The sequence below is a fragment of the Trachurus japonicus genome, chromosome 11, assembly GCF_045865225.1.
Source record: "Trachurus japonicus isolate A0001 chromosome 11, Traja_1.0".
In the NCBI taxonomy this organism is placed as follows: domain Eukaryota; kingdom Metazoa; phylum Chordata; class Actinopteri; order Carangiformes; family Carangidae; genus Trachurus; species Trachurus japonicus.
In genome coordinates, this window is record NC_140917.1 from 11,241,103 (window position 1) to 11,261,432 (window position 20,330).

Here is a 20,330-nt window from a genome sequence, read left to right on the forward strand (position 1 = left end):
CTCCTTTTTTTTCTAATAAACAGAAAACAGAGGAGAAAATAGAAGTATCAGTGAAGTAGTTGTTGACTCACCAGCGAACAGTCCGACGTTTGACTGACCGGACTCGAAGGGACAACGAGCCTGGCCGACCACCTCCTCCCCGACCTGCTCCAGCGAGGTCATCTGAGTGGAGGAAGAGGAGGAAGAGGAGGAAGAGGAGGAAGAGGAGGGAGAGGAGGAGACAGGTGAGCAGTGAAGTTAAATTTTACAAACCACAGAAGCTATCAGAGCTTCCAAGGAAGCAGTTTGGCTGTGAAACAGAAAGTCACCTCTCACTCACCGACTCCTTTATAATGTCAACTTTATGAATAATGTGTGCTAATGTTTTTCCCTGCGTGCCACAGAGGGATAATAGCGCTGCTAAGTGAGTGTTCAGCAGGGACTGGGCGGCCTCATGTTACTGGACCTGAGCTAATAATACTCTGATGGACCAAGCTGACAGATCAGATAATGAAACTCTAATGAAGAAATTAACAGCTCAGCTCTGAAACAAACAGCCTGAACTCCAGACCGACGGCAAGACACGGCAAAGCAGGACGGTGACAATCACATACCAACACACACAGGCCTGTCACTCACATGGGCAAACACACACAATCATTCAGAGGTGAATAAATTACAGCAAGTGACTGTCAACATAAACAACTGCTGACAGCTAAAATATTAAACATTTAGTATATATAACTCTCTCTCTATATATATGTTATTGTATGTTTAAGATGGACAGATAAAGTGATATTCTCAGAAATATCAGAATATTTGATATTGTTGATGAATGCAATGTAATTGCAACTCACATTGTTGTATTATGCATATACACGATAGATAGATAGATAGATAGATAGATAGATAGATAGATAGATAGATAGATAGATAGATAGATAGATAGATAGATAGATAGATAGATAGATAGATAGATAGATAGATAGATAGATAGATAGATAGATAGATAGATAGATAGATAGATAGATAGACTCAGTAATCTATTAAGAATAAACCATAATGTGTAGCCTATTTTACCAGTATTTTAAAATCACCACCTGTATGGAAAAAAGCGCCTTACAGTTCAGTTTTACCGACTCCTCCTGTCACAGAGGAGATTTCGGATTCACTGCTCAGTCAGTCATGACTGTGTATCTGACCCCTGCTCCACCAGCTCCTCTGGGTTAATGTGTTTTTTATCAGAGGGTTTTTTTTTTCCAAATCAGTCATAGCAGCACGATAAACCCCCTGTAAAATAGTTTTATTGTTTCATTCACTGATGTTTTGAAAGTAATTTATTCCCCCTGAATCTCACAGTCTCTGGGGCCTTTAGTCTGTCACACACCCGGAGGGTTTTGTGCTTTTCTCTACAACTGCTGCTAAACATATTATTCTTATCATTATTACTGTCATTTGTGTTTGTTAAAATGAGAATATTGCTTTGCGTGAGCATGTGTCAGATTTATTTTCTTTTAAGATAAATAATAATTCTGCTGCTTTCACACAGGGAAATATTCAATAACATGTTTTCTTCTTTTTTGTCTTCCCGGCAACCACAGCCACAGTTGCCTTTTTTACTCCTCTAGCAAAGTTTGTTGATGCTGTTATCAATGCTGTTTTATTTCCTTGTTAACTCTACAGCTTGTTAACATGTGAATGCCCAACGCAGCGGATAATAGGCTACTCATTTATGGATGAACTGACATGTTAGCTATGAGCTAATGAGGCTACGTTAGCGGAGCTGCTAACAGAGGTGTGTGGGAGCGTTTAGCCTCATAAACACACACGTCTGCTGCCTCCACCTCAGGGATCTAAGTCTGAGAATAACTCTCCCAGCTCTCTCTCTCTCTCTCTCTCTGTCTCCAAGTCTTTCTCTATCTCGCTCGCCCTCGCTCTGTTTGTCTTCTGATAACACTCCTCCCTTCTTTTCCTTCCTCATCATCTCTCTCTCGCTCTTCTTCTCCGTTCTGTTGACACGGTATGTTCAGACAGGGTGAAACATGTGAATCATCCTCAAATTAAATCAAACATTTAATCACACTTTAATTAAACATTATTTCTTCTTTATTGACACGAGGCTGTTGGCTCAGTGGTCACACACTCACACACACACACACACTTTATCTCCATCACTAGCGGCTGCTGTACGAGTTCCACACACAAAAGCACATGAGAGAATTAAAATGAAAATAGAGCAAAAAAGAAAAAAGAAAGTGAGAAAATGTCTTTACCCAGATTCTGGCCTGTCAGGACCTGACTGATGAAGGGGGATAATCTCCTTGAACTTACACCAATACCCACTGCAGAGGAGACTGAAGTGTGAAGGGACATTTATCCTCTACTTATTAGTTTATCCTCTACTTATTAGTTCACTAAAAAACACCAAAATGCTTCAGTATCAAAGCCGGAACAGCATCTTAAGGAATTATCTTTGGTGTGTTGACAGCGGAGCTCGTGTTTATTTAATGTTTTAGAATTGAATCAGAATAATTCAACTGCCTCAGGTGTTAGATGCATACAAAAATACACAATTTGGAAATAATGTCCAACAGAGATGGATTACAGATACTCATGCTGGATACAGCATATTGCACTTTTTCAACAAGAATCAACACACTAAAGTGCCAGTGAACTGCAGTTCGTCTACTGGCCACTAGGGGGTGGACTCCGATGGTGAGTCAATCCCCATAGACTCCAATGTTAATATATCGAACTTTACAGCAGAAATAAACATGTTTACAGCCTGGTACAAACACTAATTTCATTTCCTCATTCATAACAACTGAACGGGAAGTGTTTTTCTCTTTTTTTATATATACATATAACTTACCCTCTTGAGTTTTTTTAAAGTCCTAAAGTTATGTACAATTAAAGGTATGCAGCGTTGAGTGCCAAGTGGGTGAGCCATTGCTGGCAACAAGCAAGCATGCATCTACTCTGCTCCACACATGCCCATTTGCCTATTTCTGGATTAGAAGTTATATAGTTAGAGGGCAGAGTCGCAATCTGCCAAGATGGCGACAGTGGAGCAGCCCACTCTGAGCATCTGAGTCTAAGATTTGTGCACAGTTAAGTCTCTTCTTTCCGGCAGTAGCTTAACACTGTTCCTTAAAACCCCTCATTACCTGGAATTCACTCAGCAAAGAGAATAAATGTAAAAAGTTCTGTATAACTAACCCTAACCCAACATTAACAATAAAAAATCATTACCACAGCAGAATATCCAGCTCAAAGCACAAAGCCCAGTGCTCAGCTTTTTTCTTGAGCATTCAACCATTTACAAGGTCAACAATGAACTCCCACACTCACTGTTTGATTCCTCCAGCAGATGCTCCTTGAAGTGGATTCACTTCTCGTTACAAAACACTTCAGTCGATCTGTTTTTAATCGGTCTTGTCAGAAAACATCTTCAAACTATTTGGAAAACGAAGAGTTTTCACTTCCTGATCTTGAAAAAGTAAAAAGTTGATTTTATCTGGCGCCATCAATCAGGCGACGAGAGCAGGCGTCAGTGTTTTTCTAAGAGCTGCGGATCTCGTTTTAGATCCAAAGTCTTCACAATCAGAAAGGAAAGCGCCTCGTCTCCAGGTAAATGTGTTGTCTTTTTTTGTTTCCCGCAGCCGGAGCTGTCAAAGCACACAAAGCCTCAGCTAAATGGGGTCAGCGCCTGTCAATCAAACCTCCAGTGCCGCCAGAGCAGCATGAATATAATAAAAAAAAGAGAAAGAGAGAGACACAAGGTCTGAAATGGTGGCTTTTTGTGAAGGTGTTGTGTTACGAAGCGTCTTGAGCTGCCTGACGCTTCCAATTAGGGAAGTGAAGGAGCAGGGGAACGCCGCCAGAATAAAAGGCTGCCTCGTTCCCGCACCCCGTCTCTCTCTGCTCATTAACCTGACGTTAGTGACGATTCAACAGCTGAGGGGATAATGGGCAGGTTAGAAAAAGTGCAAACACACAGTGTGGAGACGCACTTGATTATGAATAGGCTACACACGCATACGCACATCCTGGAGCTGTTATGAAACACACAAGGTTACATCTTAAGTGCAGGTACCTCCGTAAATGTCAATAATAGCAGCTGTTCCATTAGAAGCTGCTCTTTTAAGTGTATTTCGCTGAAGGACGAAACAAATATTGTAGCAATTTTTTCCTGCTGTAGCATCAACTACCTAAACCGATCTCTGTTTAAAACCATAACACATCAGTTTGTTTTCTTTTGGTTCATGGATCTGATGCCCTAGAACCCATCAATATGGGTGCTTTTATTTTGAAAAGTAAGTGCTAGGCTAAGAGCTAAGGAAGAGCAAAGACCGGAAGTTTGATTTATGATGTCACAGAACAATCTCCACCTGAAGTGACTCCAGCATCATTAAACAGTTCAGACTCAGGCTCCCGGTTCAGGTCTAGGAGGGGATCTGCATGTGAACCTGGTCTCTGGTGTCACAATCCTCATCTTCGTACATTCTCCAACCAATCATAGGACCGTAACTAAAGCTGTACATAATCTCTGTGATGTCATTTATAGTTTTCTAAAGAGCGGTTTTGAACCTCACAGTGCGCTTCTCTACTGTCACCATATCTGTCAGCCAAGTCCCACATGGTGGGACATTTGTGGAGAGGACTTCACCCACCTGCCACAACCTAAATTGTGTATAACTTTAAACAGTTTTTGTACCAGGCAGTCTGTGAACATGTTCATATCTGCTGTAGAAGCTTGATATTTTAAAGCCCCAGTGTGTAACTTCTCTCTGCATCGTGTCGACAGACCACTTGTTTATCCCGTTACATGCAGCGGCTGTTGTCCGTCTGCTGTCTGCCTGATTCCACGTGAATGCAGCATAAAGAATAAGATTGTGCTAGTTTGGGAAATACAACCTCACCGCTAGATGGAGTAATTCCTACACTATCTCCCTTTGAAGGCCAGAAAAGAAAATTGAATTTGATCCCACTGTGGGTCTTAAAATTAGAGTAATCACTCATCTAGGCTAACAGACGATGTAGCCCAAACTTTATCTATTTTCGAGTAAATTCTGGGTAAAGTGGGGTAGCTTTTTTTTTTGCATTGGATAATGCAGGCATGCAAATTATGTGTCACATTGCTCACGATTCATTAGCCGATGATATCAGAATCCTTCATCCGTCAATCAAACATCTGAGAAAAAACAGGAAGCTTTGACAGCGAGTAGTAGCAGATCCCTGTGGTCCATCACTTAGCCTAGCTAGCTAAGTTAGCAAGCTATAACGTAGTAACGCGCACACACACACACACACACACACACACACACACACACACACACACACACACACACACACACACACACACACACACACACACACACACACACACACACACACACACACACACACACACACACACACACACACACACACACACACACACACACACACACACACACACACACACACACACACACACACACACCGCCCAGTCCCGCCCCAACAATGAATATCCTGCCCGCTCGATAACGCCCAATCAAATTTGTTTTCTTTACTCATGTAAACTCGTGGAAGGAGGCGGAACAAACTAAACCTTTAACATGGCATTCCTCCTCTAGTGGCCATTTGAGGAACTGCAGTTGTTAGTGTTGACTTTATTATTCAGTCCTGAAAATTGCTGCTTGTTTCAGACCTAAAACCACCTCCTGTGACGCCACTGACATCATGAAAATTAAAATGACTTTTCCAAACACTGAGCAACTTTAAAGCAGAAGTAAGTGATATATTTGTGTTAATATAAGTCTTAAATAGTTATATCTTCCAACAGCAATCACTTACATAGAGTGTTTGGACCGAAACACGGGTCTGTCAGTCACTCTGCTCTGCTCTGAGCCGAGGAGAAAACATTTATCGTATCCTACAGTTTTTATCCAATGAGGAGAGAGAACGGCATGCAGGGCTGTGTGTGCAGCCAAGGGACGCCGTGAATGTGGTGACGTAGGGACGAGGACTGTTATGGTGCGTTCAAGGCAACTCGTATTTTTCCGACCGTGAAGTCGTACCAGTTCGATCTGGTACGAGTTCACAGGTCGGAAGTTACGAGTGGCCGTTATAGTGACTTTCACCGGTAAAACAGGTCGGAAAAACACGAGTGGGTTGCCTGGAACGCTACAAAGTCGTAAGTTGTGACTTGAAGCTGTAATTTACGATTTCAAAAGCCTGCCTGGAACGCAGCATTAGCGAAAACGACCAGATCGCTTACTTCTGCTTTAATGCATTAAAAGTGATAATAAACAGAGTAGTTATCGTCCACAGGGAGACATTACTGTCAGGACTGCTAACTGCTGACACCTCACTCCTCTGACTGTATTTGCTCTGCTGTCATTAAACAAAGACGATGCGATGCAGACGGTGTGTCTTTGCACTTTACTCTGAGTGTCAGGACATAAAAACATCACAGCTGTCTTCCTTTGCGTCCTTCTGCCATGAACACTGGGAATCCAGGTTTACACATTGTCAGCTGTAGTTACACTAGATTCATGACTGTTGTTCAGACGTGTCACCTGAAAAGCGATGGAGCGTGTGTGTGTGATGAAGCTGCTGCTGTTGACAGACGGTTGAGTAAAGGACCGACTTCAGTGCATTTTTCTGTAGCTATGTAAAACGCGTGAGAGGCCATTTAAACTGCATTTAGTAACTTCCCCCCACCGCTGCCAAGACAGTGGGAAATCAATGTGTATTGAATTGGAGACGACTTCCTAATTAATGAGCAAAAATGTATAAAAACCACCAGTGTGTTTCTTTATATTTACACCGAGTAAAACCCTAAAGAGACTGTAATGTGATGATCGTTGCTCAGGGACTCGGGGGAGAACAGGTGTGTAACTACCTTGTAGTTTCGGCAGGTGGGGTTGAAGGCGTTGGTGCCGCAGGCGAACAGGGTCTCGTCGTTTCTGGGGACCAGGACTTTGACGTAGTTGTAGCACTCGTCCTGAAAAACACAAACACACGGCGACATATTCAACAAAAAAAAAAAAAGGAAAAAGAAAAGTGACAGGCCTCGTTAATCATGTAATGATGTGATAAAATCTTATCCTTACAAGGATGAAAATGTTTTTCTGAAGCTGCGAGTCTCTTTCTAATTTTATCTTTGGTGTCAGTGAACTCCAAACAAAGACATGTCAGCGCCTCTTACTTATCTGATCTGTCACACATGAAATATTTCTCAAGTGTTTAGACAGAGTCTCAAACAGCTGCTGGTTACAGCTGGACAGATTTTGATTCTAATAAACTGGTTTTATCTGGAGATGTGTGATGAAAAAATGCGAAGGAACAGGAAGAAGAAGGAGGAAACTCACGCTGTTCTTCCCTCTGACCGTGCACTTGCTGACGTCTTTGGACTTCCACGTCAGTTTCTGAAACACAGAGACGAAGGTGGATGTGATCGGGTTCAGCAAGTCATGACTCACACACCTGACCGCGACACAAAAAAAACAGCCACTCCACAAAAAATCACTAACACAAACACAGGCCCGTCGACTCGAGGCGGCCCAATCAAACGACAGCGACGTGGTTTCTCCCATGTGAAGCGTAATCACCATCCGCTGATGAGATCTGATTACAAGTTAGGGAATGAAAAGAAAGAGACTGAGTGGACCTGGAGTTAATTACGTTTATTTAATCAGGGAGAAAATCAAGACCTGAGAAAAACAAAGATTCATAATCACACAATCAGCCCACAAACACACACACACACACACACACAAAAAACAACACAAATGACTCCTTGATCGACAACAAAAGAAGAAAACAATCACGAGTCATGAGAACATCAGGTAATAATAGCTCGGAGTCCAACTTGAGGGCAGTTCACAGACCTGGATTAGTCGCTGTGTCCCTGTGAGACTTCAGAGGTTGTATTGTTTAGTTCTGTAGAGATGATTAGTATCACCATGATTATTCCTCAGCTCCTCAACACCGACTCATGTGTCGCCATTCAGGGGAAACATCTGCACCAAGCTTTTGTCACATACGGCCAGGTAATGTGTCTTTCTTCTCCTGGATCCTTCACAGCCCAGCCTATCCCAAGATTCATTCAGAAAGTGCTGTCAGACAGGCGGCAGTGACTCAGGAGGTAGAGCGGGTCGTCCAATAATCAGAGGGTCCCAGTCGCTCTCGTAGTGTCCTTAGGCAAGACACCTTACCCACTTTGCTTTGTGTGAATGTGTATGAATGATCTTGGTGGTTGTCGGAGGGGCTGTTTGGTGCACATTGGCAGCCACGCTTCCATCAGTCTGCCCCGGGGCAGCTGTGGCTACAGACGTAGCTCACCACCACCAGTGTGAATGTGTATGAATGAATAATGGTTTCTGTAATGCACTTTGAGTATCGGATATCGATAAAAAAGTACTATATAAATGTAAGCCATTCTTCTTCTTATTATTACTTGGATGTAGACCTGTGCGGTATATTGGTCTTTACGTGTTATGATATTAATTTTCCTTATACTGTACGCTTTACCAGGGAATAACCCAAAAATTGCCCAAAACCTGCACAGTGGGAAAGTGTTTCAGGGGGGGAACCCGTTTCAGTGCTGCTCACCAAACAGCTGTGCTCGACGATCGCAATCGCAGGGTAATTTGAACACTGTACAATTAGCAATTTAGCGGGCTGAAACTGACAGAGCTGAGAGTTGGTGAAACACTGTTAAAAACTTTTTTTTTTTTTTTGTGAGAGACTGTGGGGGGCCGCCATAGTCTTGTTAATTAATAAGAAACCCTGTGGGGTCCTGCTGCATTTACCTGTGTGCAGACTGTGCACTACACTGTGTGCAGTAAAATGGGCTATTTAATGCCAATCTGCAAATTCTTTTCTAATTATTTTCTCATTACAAAAAAATGTTGGCAAACCCACTTTTGCATAAAAAGAAAAACCTGTCAAATACTGTGAAACTGAAAAACGTGAATTTGGTCATACCACCCAGCCCTACTTGGATGGTACCAATGGTAATGGTGACACTGACTAAACCCATGGGCCTTAAAATCTCCAAGTGTTCAAGGTTGCTTGATGCTCATGCCAAAAATCCTCCAAAGACATCCATCCATCCTTTAGTTGTACCACTTATCCATGCAGGGTTGTGGATGGGGGGCTGGAGCCAATCCCAGCTGACATACGGCGCCGGTGGGACACGCACCCTAGACAAGTCGCCAGTCTATCAGAGGGGCGACATGTAGGGAGGAACAACCTCAAGGCACAAGGAGAACATGCAACCTCCACAGCAGAAAGACCCCAGGGATCCAACACAGAGCCTTCTCGCTGTGAGGCGACAGAGCCAGACACTGTATACCCTCTCTCTCTGGAACAGACTGTTTCGTTGCAGTTTGGCCTCAACAACCTACAGCAGCTACAGTACAAAAACGGCCACATCTCCGTAGGCTCATGCTGCTCTCCAGCCCTTCACAGTAGCAGCAGTGTGATGAACACAGAGTGATGAACACAGTGTACCGAGGAGCTGTGTCTCCACCAGCACTGACAGGCTGTAAAAAAAAAAAAGGAAGGAGGAAATGAAAGTTTATCGCATCATCTCCTGCAGCACCACCTGCTGCTGTCTGATTATCAGTTGATACAGATTCAGTGTCGTACCTGCAGCCTCAGGAGCCACCTGGGAACATAATGACTGGTTTGCTGCTGTCAGTCCCACACAGAGCCGTTATATGAAGGTGGATGGTGCGACACGGCCTCCTCTGTTTTCACTCAGCGATCAGCAGTGAGACGGTTTGTTGTCAATGCTTCTTTTTAAAGGGATAGTTCACCCAAAATTGAAATTTCACTCATTATCTACTCACCCTCATGTGGACTAAGGGCTGGGAGAAGTTTCAGAGTCCTCCGTGGCTTCTCTGAGTTACAGGGGGTCTTGGCGTAGCAGTGCATGTCCATATAACGGTTGCAAATGGATACCAACTGTCTTCGTAACAAAAAGACACACCAAAAAACATCCAAATACCTCCATGCTGCTCGTATGTAATGTCCGTCTTGTATTGAAGCCCCGAAATGCGAAATTGTCCCGAAAAAATAATAAAAAAAAAAAAAAAAAAAAGGTCTATATTTCAAGCTTGTTTGTAGTGGAAGCTCCTCTTTCCGGTTCGTCAAATTTGGACGAACCAGGGTCCGTCCTCTTCCCAGTTTGTCCAAATTTGACGAACCGGGAAGAGGAGCTTCCGCTACAAACAAGCTTGAAATACAGACTTATTTAATTTTTTTCGGGACAATTTCGCAAATACAAGACGGACATTACATATGAGCAGCATGGAGGTATTTGGATGTTTTTTGGTGTGTCTTTTCGTTACGAAGACAGTTGGTATCCATTTGCAACCGTTATATGGACATGCACTGCTACGCCGAGACCCCCTGTAACTCAGAGAAGCCACGGAGGACTCTGAAACTTCTCCCAGCCCTTAGTCGACATGAGGGTGAGTAGATAATGAGTGACATTTCAATTTTGGGTGTACTATCCCTTTAAATAAACTGATTTTTGGAAGAGGAATGCTTGATGCTGTGTTCAAGGCACGTGGGATTTACCGTTACTGCTCATCCTAAATCATCCTAAAAGCACCAAAGCGTCTGACCCGAACACATCAGCAGCAGCTTCTGACATGGTGGGGGGGGGGAAACATCTGCGGTGGAGTCCTACATAAAAACCTCCTCAGAGGACGATAATGAAGGTGATTCCGTCCTGACAGAATCATTTGTCGAACTAAAACCAGAATCTGCGCCGGCGTTTCTCCGGGCGTTTTTTGAGTCGATCACGAGTTCAACGTTAAAGATGTGAACTTTTCTTCAAAGACGAGGTGAGGAGACGGGCCACGCCGCCGAGGTCGGATCACTGATAACGAGAGTAAGAGCTCAACATCAAAGAGCCGCTGCAGGCCACCGTCCCACAATGCACCGGGAGGCCCATTACTGTCAGGAGCCACCCCGTAACCTCTTCTCTTTGATGAGGAGGACGTGTGCAGATCAAAGGAAGCGTGTCCTTTGTGCCGCCACACGCCGCATCAGCAGCTGCTGTAGTTTTGTTCCGCCGCTCTGATATTTACGGCGCCTCTTGTGCAGGAACTGAAAAGGATCTTGTGCTGCGTCGTCAGGTTTGATGCTGCCCTCGACACTTTGAGAGAAGGACGAGGCGCAGGAGAGGCTCCACTCGAAACCTAATCCAGGGAAACGTCTCTGACCACATCTAAATGTACAGTACAGGTGGGCGTGGACAAGTGTGTCGTCACCTGGAGAGAGAGCAGGCTGAGAGAAAACACCAGCAGGATCTGAACTGAACCTGAGCGCCTATATAGAATATAGATGTGAATGCCTCTATTGATTATAAATTAGCTCTAGGTTCTATATCAATACTGTTGAAGTATCAAAGCTTCAGTCCATAGAGAAATTCACTCAGTCTGTATTCAGAAACTGATCCTTGAATCAGGCCGGTAGGACTTCCTGTAACATTGTGATGTCACAACAAAGCAGTAAAGAAGCTCCACCCACATTTGAACTTGCAGGATGTGGTTAAACATTGTATTTCTCAATGGATTGTCCTCAGATCATCCAGACATTATAATGAAAAAATGAACATTTAGGAGCCGAGAGCAGTAACATAATTAAAAAAAAAGACATTACATCAACTGATCTGGAAGCACAGAGGGTCTGAAAATTAGAATAGTGTGATGGTTTCTGCCTGATAACGATTTTAAGGATGAGTCATGTTTCTCCAAATCTTTGATAACAGGAACATTTTTAATTTTTTTTTTTTTTATCTCAAACAGTCAGATATGTGATCTTGTTCTTATCAGTCTCATTAAGAAGAACAGATGTTAATATTAGTGATAAGTCTGTCTTTGAGTCTGAATAATAACATCCAGGCTGAGTCCAACATCAACTCAGCAGCAGTTACGCACATCCGCACAGTCCCAGTTAATTAGCCTGTGAATTACTGAGATATGATCAATAACGTGCTTTGTGAAGTCGCTGTGACCTCTGACCTTCCTGAAAAGATAATGCCTCTGACCACAACTGTCCCTGTCAACTGCTGCTGTCAAGAGACATGAAGCTTATATTTTGTCATATGATGTTTTACTACTGACTTTATTTGTTGACAAACTATAAAAACAAGGTCCAAGTTGAATAAAACTACATTTTAAAGTTTTCTGACCTCCTCCCACTGAGGATCAGCAAAAAAATATAAAAGTATGAATATACAATTGTTTTCACTTTCAGATTTTTTTAGACTTTTTCACCTTTTCCCAAGCACCTTCTCCACAGAGATTAAATAATTTTATTATTTATTTCGGCTCTGATTAATTATTCAGAGATAAAAAAAAAAAAGCAAAGTGTTGATAATGTGACTTCACTCACCAGCTGAGGAACGAACTCCTCTGACGCCGTCGTCAGGTTCACCGCGAACACGTGATCTCTGTGGAGGTTAAAACACAAAGTCAGAGCTTGATGTGGAGATTCACCTGCTGCATGCTCAACAGAGAAGAACAAGAACAACAAGACTTTTTCTTCTATTCACTGGTGTTAATTTATCTGACCTGATTGTGAAAAACCCTGGATTTAACAAGACTGGAAAGTATTTAAAAACTGTGACCTTCAGAAGGAGATGGAACAGGAACAGACACTTATTTCCTTCTGAACTTACTCATTTTTATATCTTATGTGACAAAACATTTCCACCAGTTTGCGTAATCAATAGAAAACCTTTGCCAGCTCTCTGAGGTTAGACAATCCCCACACGTTGTCAACTATTTTTTCTCACTTAAGAAGTCCTGCAGCTTCTCTTCCACATTGTGTGTATATGTATGTTTGTGTGGGTGTGTGTGTGTGTGTGTGTGTGTGCAGACCTGGCAGTAATGTACAACATGTGGTTGATCCGTAACATCCTCTGAAAGTCCAGGCCCAGACGCAGCGTGTCGTTGTCCTGAAGCAAACCCTGAAAACCTGGATACTGGTACGACTCTGCAGACACAAGACCACACAGACCACACAGTCAGAGGGTGAACGTACTGTACACAACACCACAACACGTTAGTTTCCATGGATACAAACAACATGGTGATGGGACACGTCAAAGTGGGTATAGGAAAAACGTGGCTTGATTTTCATGGATATCGAGTCTCGTCTTACTACAGTTCCCATCATGCTTTGAGCGATGGATATAGAAAGTTGAGTTAAAATAAATAAATCAATCATCATCATCATCATCATCATCAACCAATCAGAGGGCTCTACTCACGCTCCGAGGTGACCGCGTTGATGGGCTCCAGGTCTTTGGGGAAGGGCGTGGTGGTCGAGGCCGACTCACACAGGAAACTGAAGGCGAGGATGAGCAGCAGCAGCAGCGTCAGGGGCAGCTGTCGCCACGGTGACAGCCAATCGGTCGGGGCCATTTTGTCAGAGACGGCGAGGAGCAGCAAGGGGAGTGGGGGGGCGGGGGAGTCCGTGGCGTGGGTGATGTCAGCAGGTCATGGTGGACGTCGGCTACACGGGAACAGAAAGAGAGATAACGGCATTTAGACGAAAGCAGATTAACCAAAAAGTGTGTGTGTGTGTGTGTGTGTGTGTGTGTGTGTGTGTGTGTGTGTGTTGGTGTGGTGTTCAGGGTTTATCTCCACCGGGTCGTCCTCCCTGCTACAGATATAAATTATGAGGGATTAGCATGTAGCCCAGCGGTTAGCCCCTGTATTAACCTGCCAGGTCAAAACCTGCATTCAGCTACATGGATTAGCATTAGCTTAGCGCTGGCATGCTTGTTGTTGACGTTGAACAGCACGCACGCACACAAACTCACAAACACAACGAGGGAGAAAGTGAAACACATTCATTGCAGGAGAAGAAAAAAGCTGTGTACATAGGAATCTTGAAGTTAATTTAAATACCATTTTAAGACTTTTTCAAGACCTTTTCAATATGTTTTAATACCTCACCGCCACTTCAAGCTGTAACCATTTACATCAGTGACACTTTTAACGTAACAGTTTTACTATAGACCACTATGATACAACAGAATTCAAAATAGGCTGGGATAATAAATCAAAGGCAAAGTTAAAAAGAAAAGAAAACATTGCTCCACTCTCAAAAAACAAAAACAACAACCATGACAGTCATGCCTCAGCTCGTTTGATTTAGTTGCCAGGAGGGTTGTAGCCGATATCCGAGTATTTGCTCGACTTGGGCGGCACCCTATAAATATAAATTACATATAAAGTCATGAAAATACCTTTTTAAATACTTTTTAAGGGTCTTAATTTTACCCAAATTGATTTATCACCTTTTTCAAGAGGAGCTCCCAGAAATAACCTCCAGGTTCAATATTCAGTGTCGAACTCACTCCATGTGTGTGTTGTGAATGAGGAAGGTAAACACTAAGACGCAGTGCGAGGTGGTGAAAGGGACCACAGGTGCAGGTTGGGGACTCAGGTGAATAGGGTTTGCCACAATTTTCATCATTTCAAAGATCACACTCCAGGTAGCTACTGCATCGTAAATGAGTCGAAATCTCAGCAACACAGACTCGATGCAGCTGCTTTTAAATTCAGTCAGACTTGTGCTTTATGAAGATGTCAATCTGAAGATATCCGCCGGGAATAATATATATATCACATAAATCCACTTAGAAATCCTTTTGTAGCTGCAAAACTTTATTCATATGTCTTCATAAGTTACTCCCATATAGTAGCTACGGCCATGATAAACTGCAAACAGGAGGAGGTGATAGTTAATCCTCCATATGTTTAATGCTAGTTTGGCTAAAGGCAGAGTTGGCTGATACCTGTGTAAAAATGGCAACGTTGGATGTGTTTTGTTTTGTTTTGATTTTCTTTTTTTCAGTTTGGGAAAGTTAAGCAAATTTTTTCCGTGGCGGCCCCCCGCTGCGACTCGCCCCAACAGGTTCAGTATGTGAATCACAAGGACGCCTTATCTCTGCTCCTCTCTTCATCTCCTCCTCCTCCTCCTCCTCCTCCTGTGAAGCTCGCTGGTGTAGAATAACGATTGTGGAGGTTCACGGGGGGAAAAACAATGTGACAGGCAGATCTGGAGTCTGTGTGTGAAGAGACAGAGAGAGCCAGCAGAGAATAGAGATTGTGTTTCCTCTTTCTCCTCCTCCTCTTTAATTCCTGCACTCCTCTGTTCCCTCACCCCCTCTCCTCCTCCTCCTTCATCTCATCCTTTTATCTTTCCTTTATGTGCAAAACATCTTCAATCGAGACAAATTCCTCTGTCTTTCCTCCTCATCACCTCTCCTCCTCCTCCTCCTCCTCCTACTGTTATGTCATACAGTGACGAAGCAGAAAAGAAGGAGGCAGGAAGGTGACACGCTCTCCTCTCATGTCCTCTTTCATCACCTCCTCCCTGTCGTCTCCTCACCTCTTCTGCCTCGTTCTGTCGCGCCAGGTGACAAATGAAAAGGAGAAAGGTGGTCCCAGAGGTGATGAGCTCTACTTCTCCCCTTGTCCTCTTCCTCCTCCTTCTCCTCCTCCTCCTCCTCTTCTATGGTCTAGAAATGGGCTTAAAAAGAGGAGGTATCGCTCCCTTAAGCACCCCCTCGCCTTTTTCCTGTCAAGCCACAGCAGTCGCCTGATAACACTCTCCTCTCTTCCATTACAGAGGTGTGATTGGAGGAGGTGAGCAGCAGGTACAAGGCCACTAAGAGCTTCGAGCTAACACACACACACACACACACACACACACACACACACACAGTCACACACACACACACACATATACTGTATATTGGTGTATATTGATGAGGGAAGCTTGAATGAAGCTCCACCAGCAGCTGCATCAATAAAAACACTTCAAAGATGATTCATCTCAAAGATTCGCCTCAGGTGCTGTCGTGACATTCGGGAAAAATAACTTAATTTGGGATTAATTCATAATTTAAGAATCCTCGGCTGCTGCTGTCATTCATTTATTTATTACTCTATTACTTTATTATAGATAGATAGATAGATAGATAGAACTAGAAAATGCTGGGCGAGTCGACCACTAAATAATAATATCAAAATAACTATAAAGACAAAACGATATATTTATCGAAAATGGACCCATTAGCAACTCCTCGGGGTCTCTTTAAGTAGTAGAGGCAGGAAACAGTGAGACCAGCCTGTATCCACCTGGATACAGGATGACAGGAATCCTGACCCAACATGAAAACATCCAACATCCTCAGGATCGTTATTATTTGCACACAGATAAAAAAGAAGAAGAAAAAAAAAAGTTGGACTGATGTCAGGGCTCAAACAAACCGGCTCCAAAACTGTTAAATTGAATGTGTTCTTAATGTTAATTCAACTCGTCTGACTCTTCACTGACAGACATAAACGACTGAATCGACCGTTGTTGTAGACACGAATCAGCTGACGTTGCATGTTTCGGTGAAGTGGAGACTCTGACCTGAGACTGACTGCCGCTCCCCAGAATTAACTACATTTCCTCTTGTTAGCTTTTCATTAGCCTCTACAAAGTGTGTAAGTGTGTGTGTGTGTGTGTGTACTTGTATAGCTATACATGTGAGGACCAGGTTGAGTTTTAACCAGAGTGAGGACCTTTTGGGAAAGTGAGGACATTTTGGCCAGTCCTCACTTTCTCAGACCCCCTTCCAAGGGCTATTTGAGGGTTAAGACTTTATAGGTTATTATAATAAGGTTTAAGTTAATGGTTAAGGTTAGGCATTTGTTTTGAATGGTTAAGGTTAGGGTAATGTCAAGTGTCCTCACAAAGATAGCCATACAAACGTGTGTGTAGAAGAAAGACGGATAGCACACTGTTGATAGTCAAACCTGGAGGATTTCTCTGATGACATTTGCCACCAAATAATAAAAATATGGGGGAAAAAACTGAAGAGCCTCACTGAGATGAGCCACAGCTCTCAATATCCCTCCTCTCTCTCTTTCTCTCTCTCTCTCTCTCTGTGTGTGTGAATGTGTGTGTGTTTTATTCCTTAAATCATTAATTTGCTCCTCGAAGCCAAAGCAGCCCTGATGTCAATTCTCATTCAGTGAGACCAGGCTGAGACAAACTGCCTGGTCTAATGAACGAACACTGACACACACTCACACACACACTCACACACTCACCTCGGAGAGCAGCTGACTATATTTAGTTCCTGTTCGAGACATTTCGTCTGAAGCCCATTTCCCCATTTCCCGGATGTAATTTACACCTCGAAGTCTGAACCGTGGACTCGGCGGACGGACGGACGGACGGACGGACGGACGGGGTCCACATGTGAGGACACGTCTGCAGCCCGTCTGCAGGTCCACCCACCTGTTCAGACTCACTGCGCGGTTCGGCTCTGATTCAGTCTCCTGACTTGTTACACACACTACAGTGGTTTATTTTTGGCACGGCGCTGAAATCAGGGATGAATCACGAGGCAGAGCGCTTATGAAGGAGGGGATGGCGTCACGCACGTCGACCGCTGTTTGACGGATGGGACTCGTTCAGGTGCAGCAGCACGAAGACGGAGACCTGGTCCGACTGAAACACCTAACAGATCCTGCCTGTTAGAGGCCTTTTAGACCTTGTTCAGTAATGTCAGGTAGTCAGCGGTGTTTCTCGTCTCTGGGGGCCACAGGCAAACAATCTCATCTCCACTTTCTCCCTGCCACCTTCACCACGCCGACACATTTATTACTGCAAACCCTGGCGATGTGAGGGGCCGCCAGGGGCCCCTTTGTGGGCACTAACAACATAAACAATAGAGAGTTCTTCTCTTCTGTTCTGTTGTGGCTGTTTTGTGTTTACTGAGCTGCTTCAGATTCAAACAACATCCATATTTAACACCTGTAAACAGTGCACCATTAACACAGACCAAGGCTTTGTTACCAAGGCCACTAGGTGTCGCCCTGACAACAACACATAACTAAGGGTCGCAAATTGCAATAGGGACGTTCAATGGCAGCAATGGTTACTAGCAGTGGAAATCAAAGATCACTCAGCTATGGAAAGCAGATTTAACTTTTAAGAGCTAAGTTTGACTATTAACATTGTAGATATCAACAACGTCTTTCTGACTTGTCGTAATTACATTTTGAATAGTTGGATTTTTCATTCAAGATATCTGTAATTCAGTTTTGCCTAGTCAAAAAGAACATTTCAGATATCCGCAACTATATTCTTCCTAGAACAAATGACGTCACTTTTGCCATTCATGTGTATGGGGTTTGTCATTACAAATATCAACAATTCAGTTGCAGATATTTGCTATGTGAATTATGTCATGTAACTTATGTTATGTAACTGAATTATGACTAGGACTAATTCCCGTTTGAGGTATCTACAACATTATTTTGACTAGTCATAATTCCAGTTACAGATATCTACAACTTAATTTTGCCTAGTCAAAACTTAATTTAAGATATCTGAAAAGGGACATGTAGATATCTTTAACTGAGGTGAATTAAAGATATCTTGAACTGGAATTATGACTAGTCAGAATCAAATTGTAGATATCTCAAACTGAAATTACTACTAGTCATAATTCAGTTACAGATATCCATAATTCACATAGTGGATATCTGCAACTGAACTGTTGATATCTGTAATGAAAAACCCCATACGCATGAATGGCAAAAGTGACGTCATTTGTCCTAGGAAGAATATCTGACATATTCTTTTTGACGAGGCAAAACTAAATTACAGATGTCTGCAACACATATCCAGTCTGGCTTTTAAATGTTAAAATGGCTTGTCATACTAAGCAACTTTTAACTTTTTTAAAAAGAAAAACACACTCACAACTGCAGGAATTTATGTTATTGTGAACATCGCTTTGATATTTTTGAATGCTGAATCCATAACCGGCAAATTGCTGTGCAGCTAGAAGTAGCCAAATAAACTACTGTAGAAGTAGTAGCATTCGACTACAGCTCAATAACATACAGACAGTCATAGTCAAAAGTCAATAGTACCTTAAATAGATTCAAAAAATATATAAAATGAATGCAGTATAGTTAATTCACATGTGCATTATTTAAAAAATAACCATAAAATGTCCAGAGAGAACTTGATATTTGCTTCAGAGGACGGTTTAACATGAGATGAGGAGTTGGTGTATATGTGAGTGTTACTTCAGCACCATGGACAGCGCCATGTTTCATCCACACACAGCACAGTTACTGTACAGGTTGTAGACAGAGAGAGAGAACGACCGGTCAACAACAGATTGAGCTGGAAAATTATCTAAAAAAATATGCTAAATAATCCACCAAACGATTGACAGGATAATTGGATATAAAGAAAATGACAGTGTTGAATATGAACTAACTATATACAGGCTACTGGTCTAAACTAGTCTTTCTCCTGTAGTAGAAAGTTTGGATGCAACAATAAGAAGTTTAATGTACATTATGTCACCGCATCATGACGTAGCAAGAACTGCTGCACAGTCGATCTACGGACTCTTAACTCCGCCTGAGCTGAGCCGAAAGTCAAATTGTTTTCAACCAGTTTTCATCAAAGAGTTTTAATGCAAATCAGCAAAAGCAGTTTTTTTTTCTTCTTTTAAATAAATTACAAGAGCACAAGTGGTTCAAATGACTACGTTTAAAGAAGAGAAAAAGACGGGAGGTTTTTAAAAAACCTTCAGCCTAGCTTCCTCTCTCTCATTAAATCAACTGCTGTCACCTCAGGCTGAATCCTGCTCATCCCCTCAAAACGAATGTCAATATCTCCTGATAAGAGCTCTTTAAAGGAGGAGGAGGAGGAGGAGGAGGAACTAATTGACTGTTCAGACTAAACTGCACAAACAGACAGGTTAAATCAACTTTATTGACACAGTCTGGACGTAAAATCATAGACATTTCTGATTTATTTGCTGCTTTAATGTTTGGGGGAAGAAAAAAAATCAGACGAAGCTGCTGCATCTAAAAACTGTTTTCCTCTTCATCAGAAAACCAGGAGGCAAAATTAAGACTTTTCACCGTTTAATCAAGAAAAAAACACCTTGATTTTCTCATTGAAAACCCTCCAAAGAGCCATTTCCTCCCTCCAATCTTTCACGTTATTATTTTTCTTTTTCTTTTTTTTTTTGTTGATCTCCTCTGTGTCGAATCCTGAAGCTGCTGCCTGCTTTTTCTCATTTTACCCAATTCACCTCCGTCTGTCAGATCCAAATCTTTTCTTTTTTCTTTTTTAATCATCTCCCTGGTTGTTTCCAGACGTCCCCCCGGGTTTCTTTGTCTCACCCGCATACTTTTAGACTTTGTTTCATTTCTTTTTGCGCAGAAGAAGCACACACACACAAAAAAAAGGATCTGAATTTCCTGTCTGAGCAAACAAACTGAATGTGACTCTCA

The 20,330-nt window shown here is 42.6% G+C and overlaps 1 protein-coding gene across 1 annotated transcript in view; it reads right to left on the reverse strand.

Moving 5' to 3' along the window:
• Window positions 1-20,330, reverse strand: part of LOC146978267 (semaphorin-6D-like) — a 150,559-nt gene that overhangs the window by 33,947 nt on the left and 96,282 nt on the right. The window contains exons 4-9 of the mRNA XM_085790575.1: window positions 13,262-13,506; window positions 12,870-12,984; window positions 12,382-12,439; window positions 7,338-7,394; window positions 6,869-6,970; window positions 72-162 (exon numbers count right to left, since the gene is read on the reverse strand). Of these exons, the coding sequence (XP_085646701.1) occupies window positions 72-162; window positions 6,869-6,970; window positions 7,338-7,394; window positions 12,382-12,439; window positions 12,870-12,984; window positions 13,262-13,415 (577 nt within the window). The 5' untranslated portion in view covers window positions 13,416-13,506. The remainder of the gene's footprint in view (window positions 1-71; window positions 163-6,868; window positions 6,971-7,337; window positions 7,395-12,381; window positions 12,440-12,869; window positions 12,985-13,261; window positions 13,507-20,330) is intronic.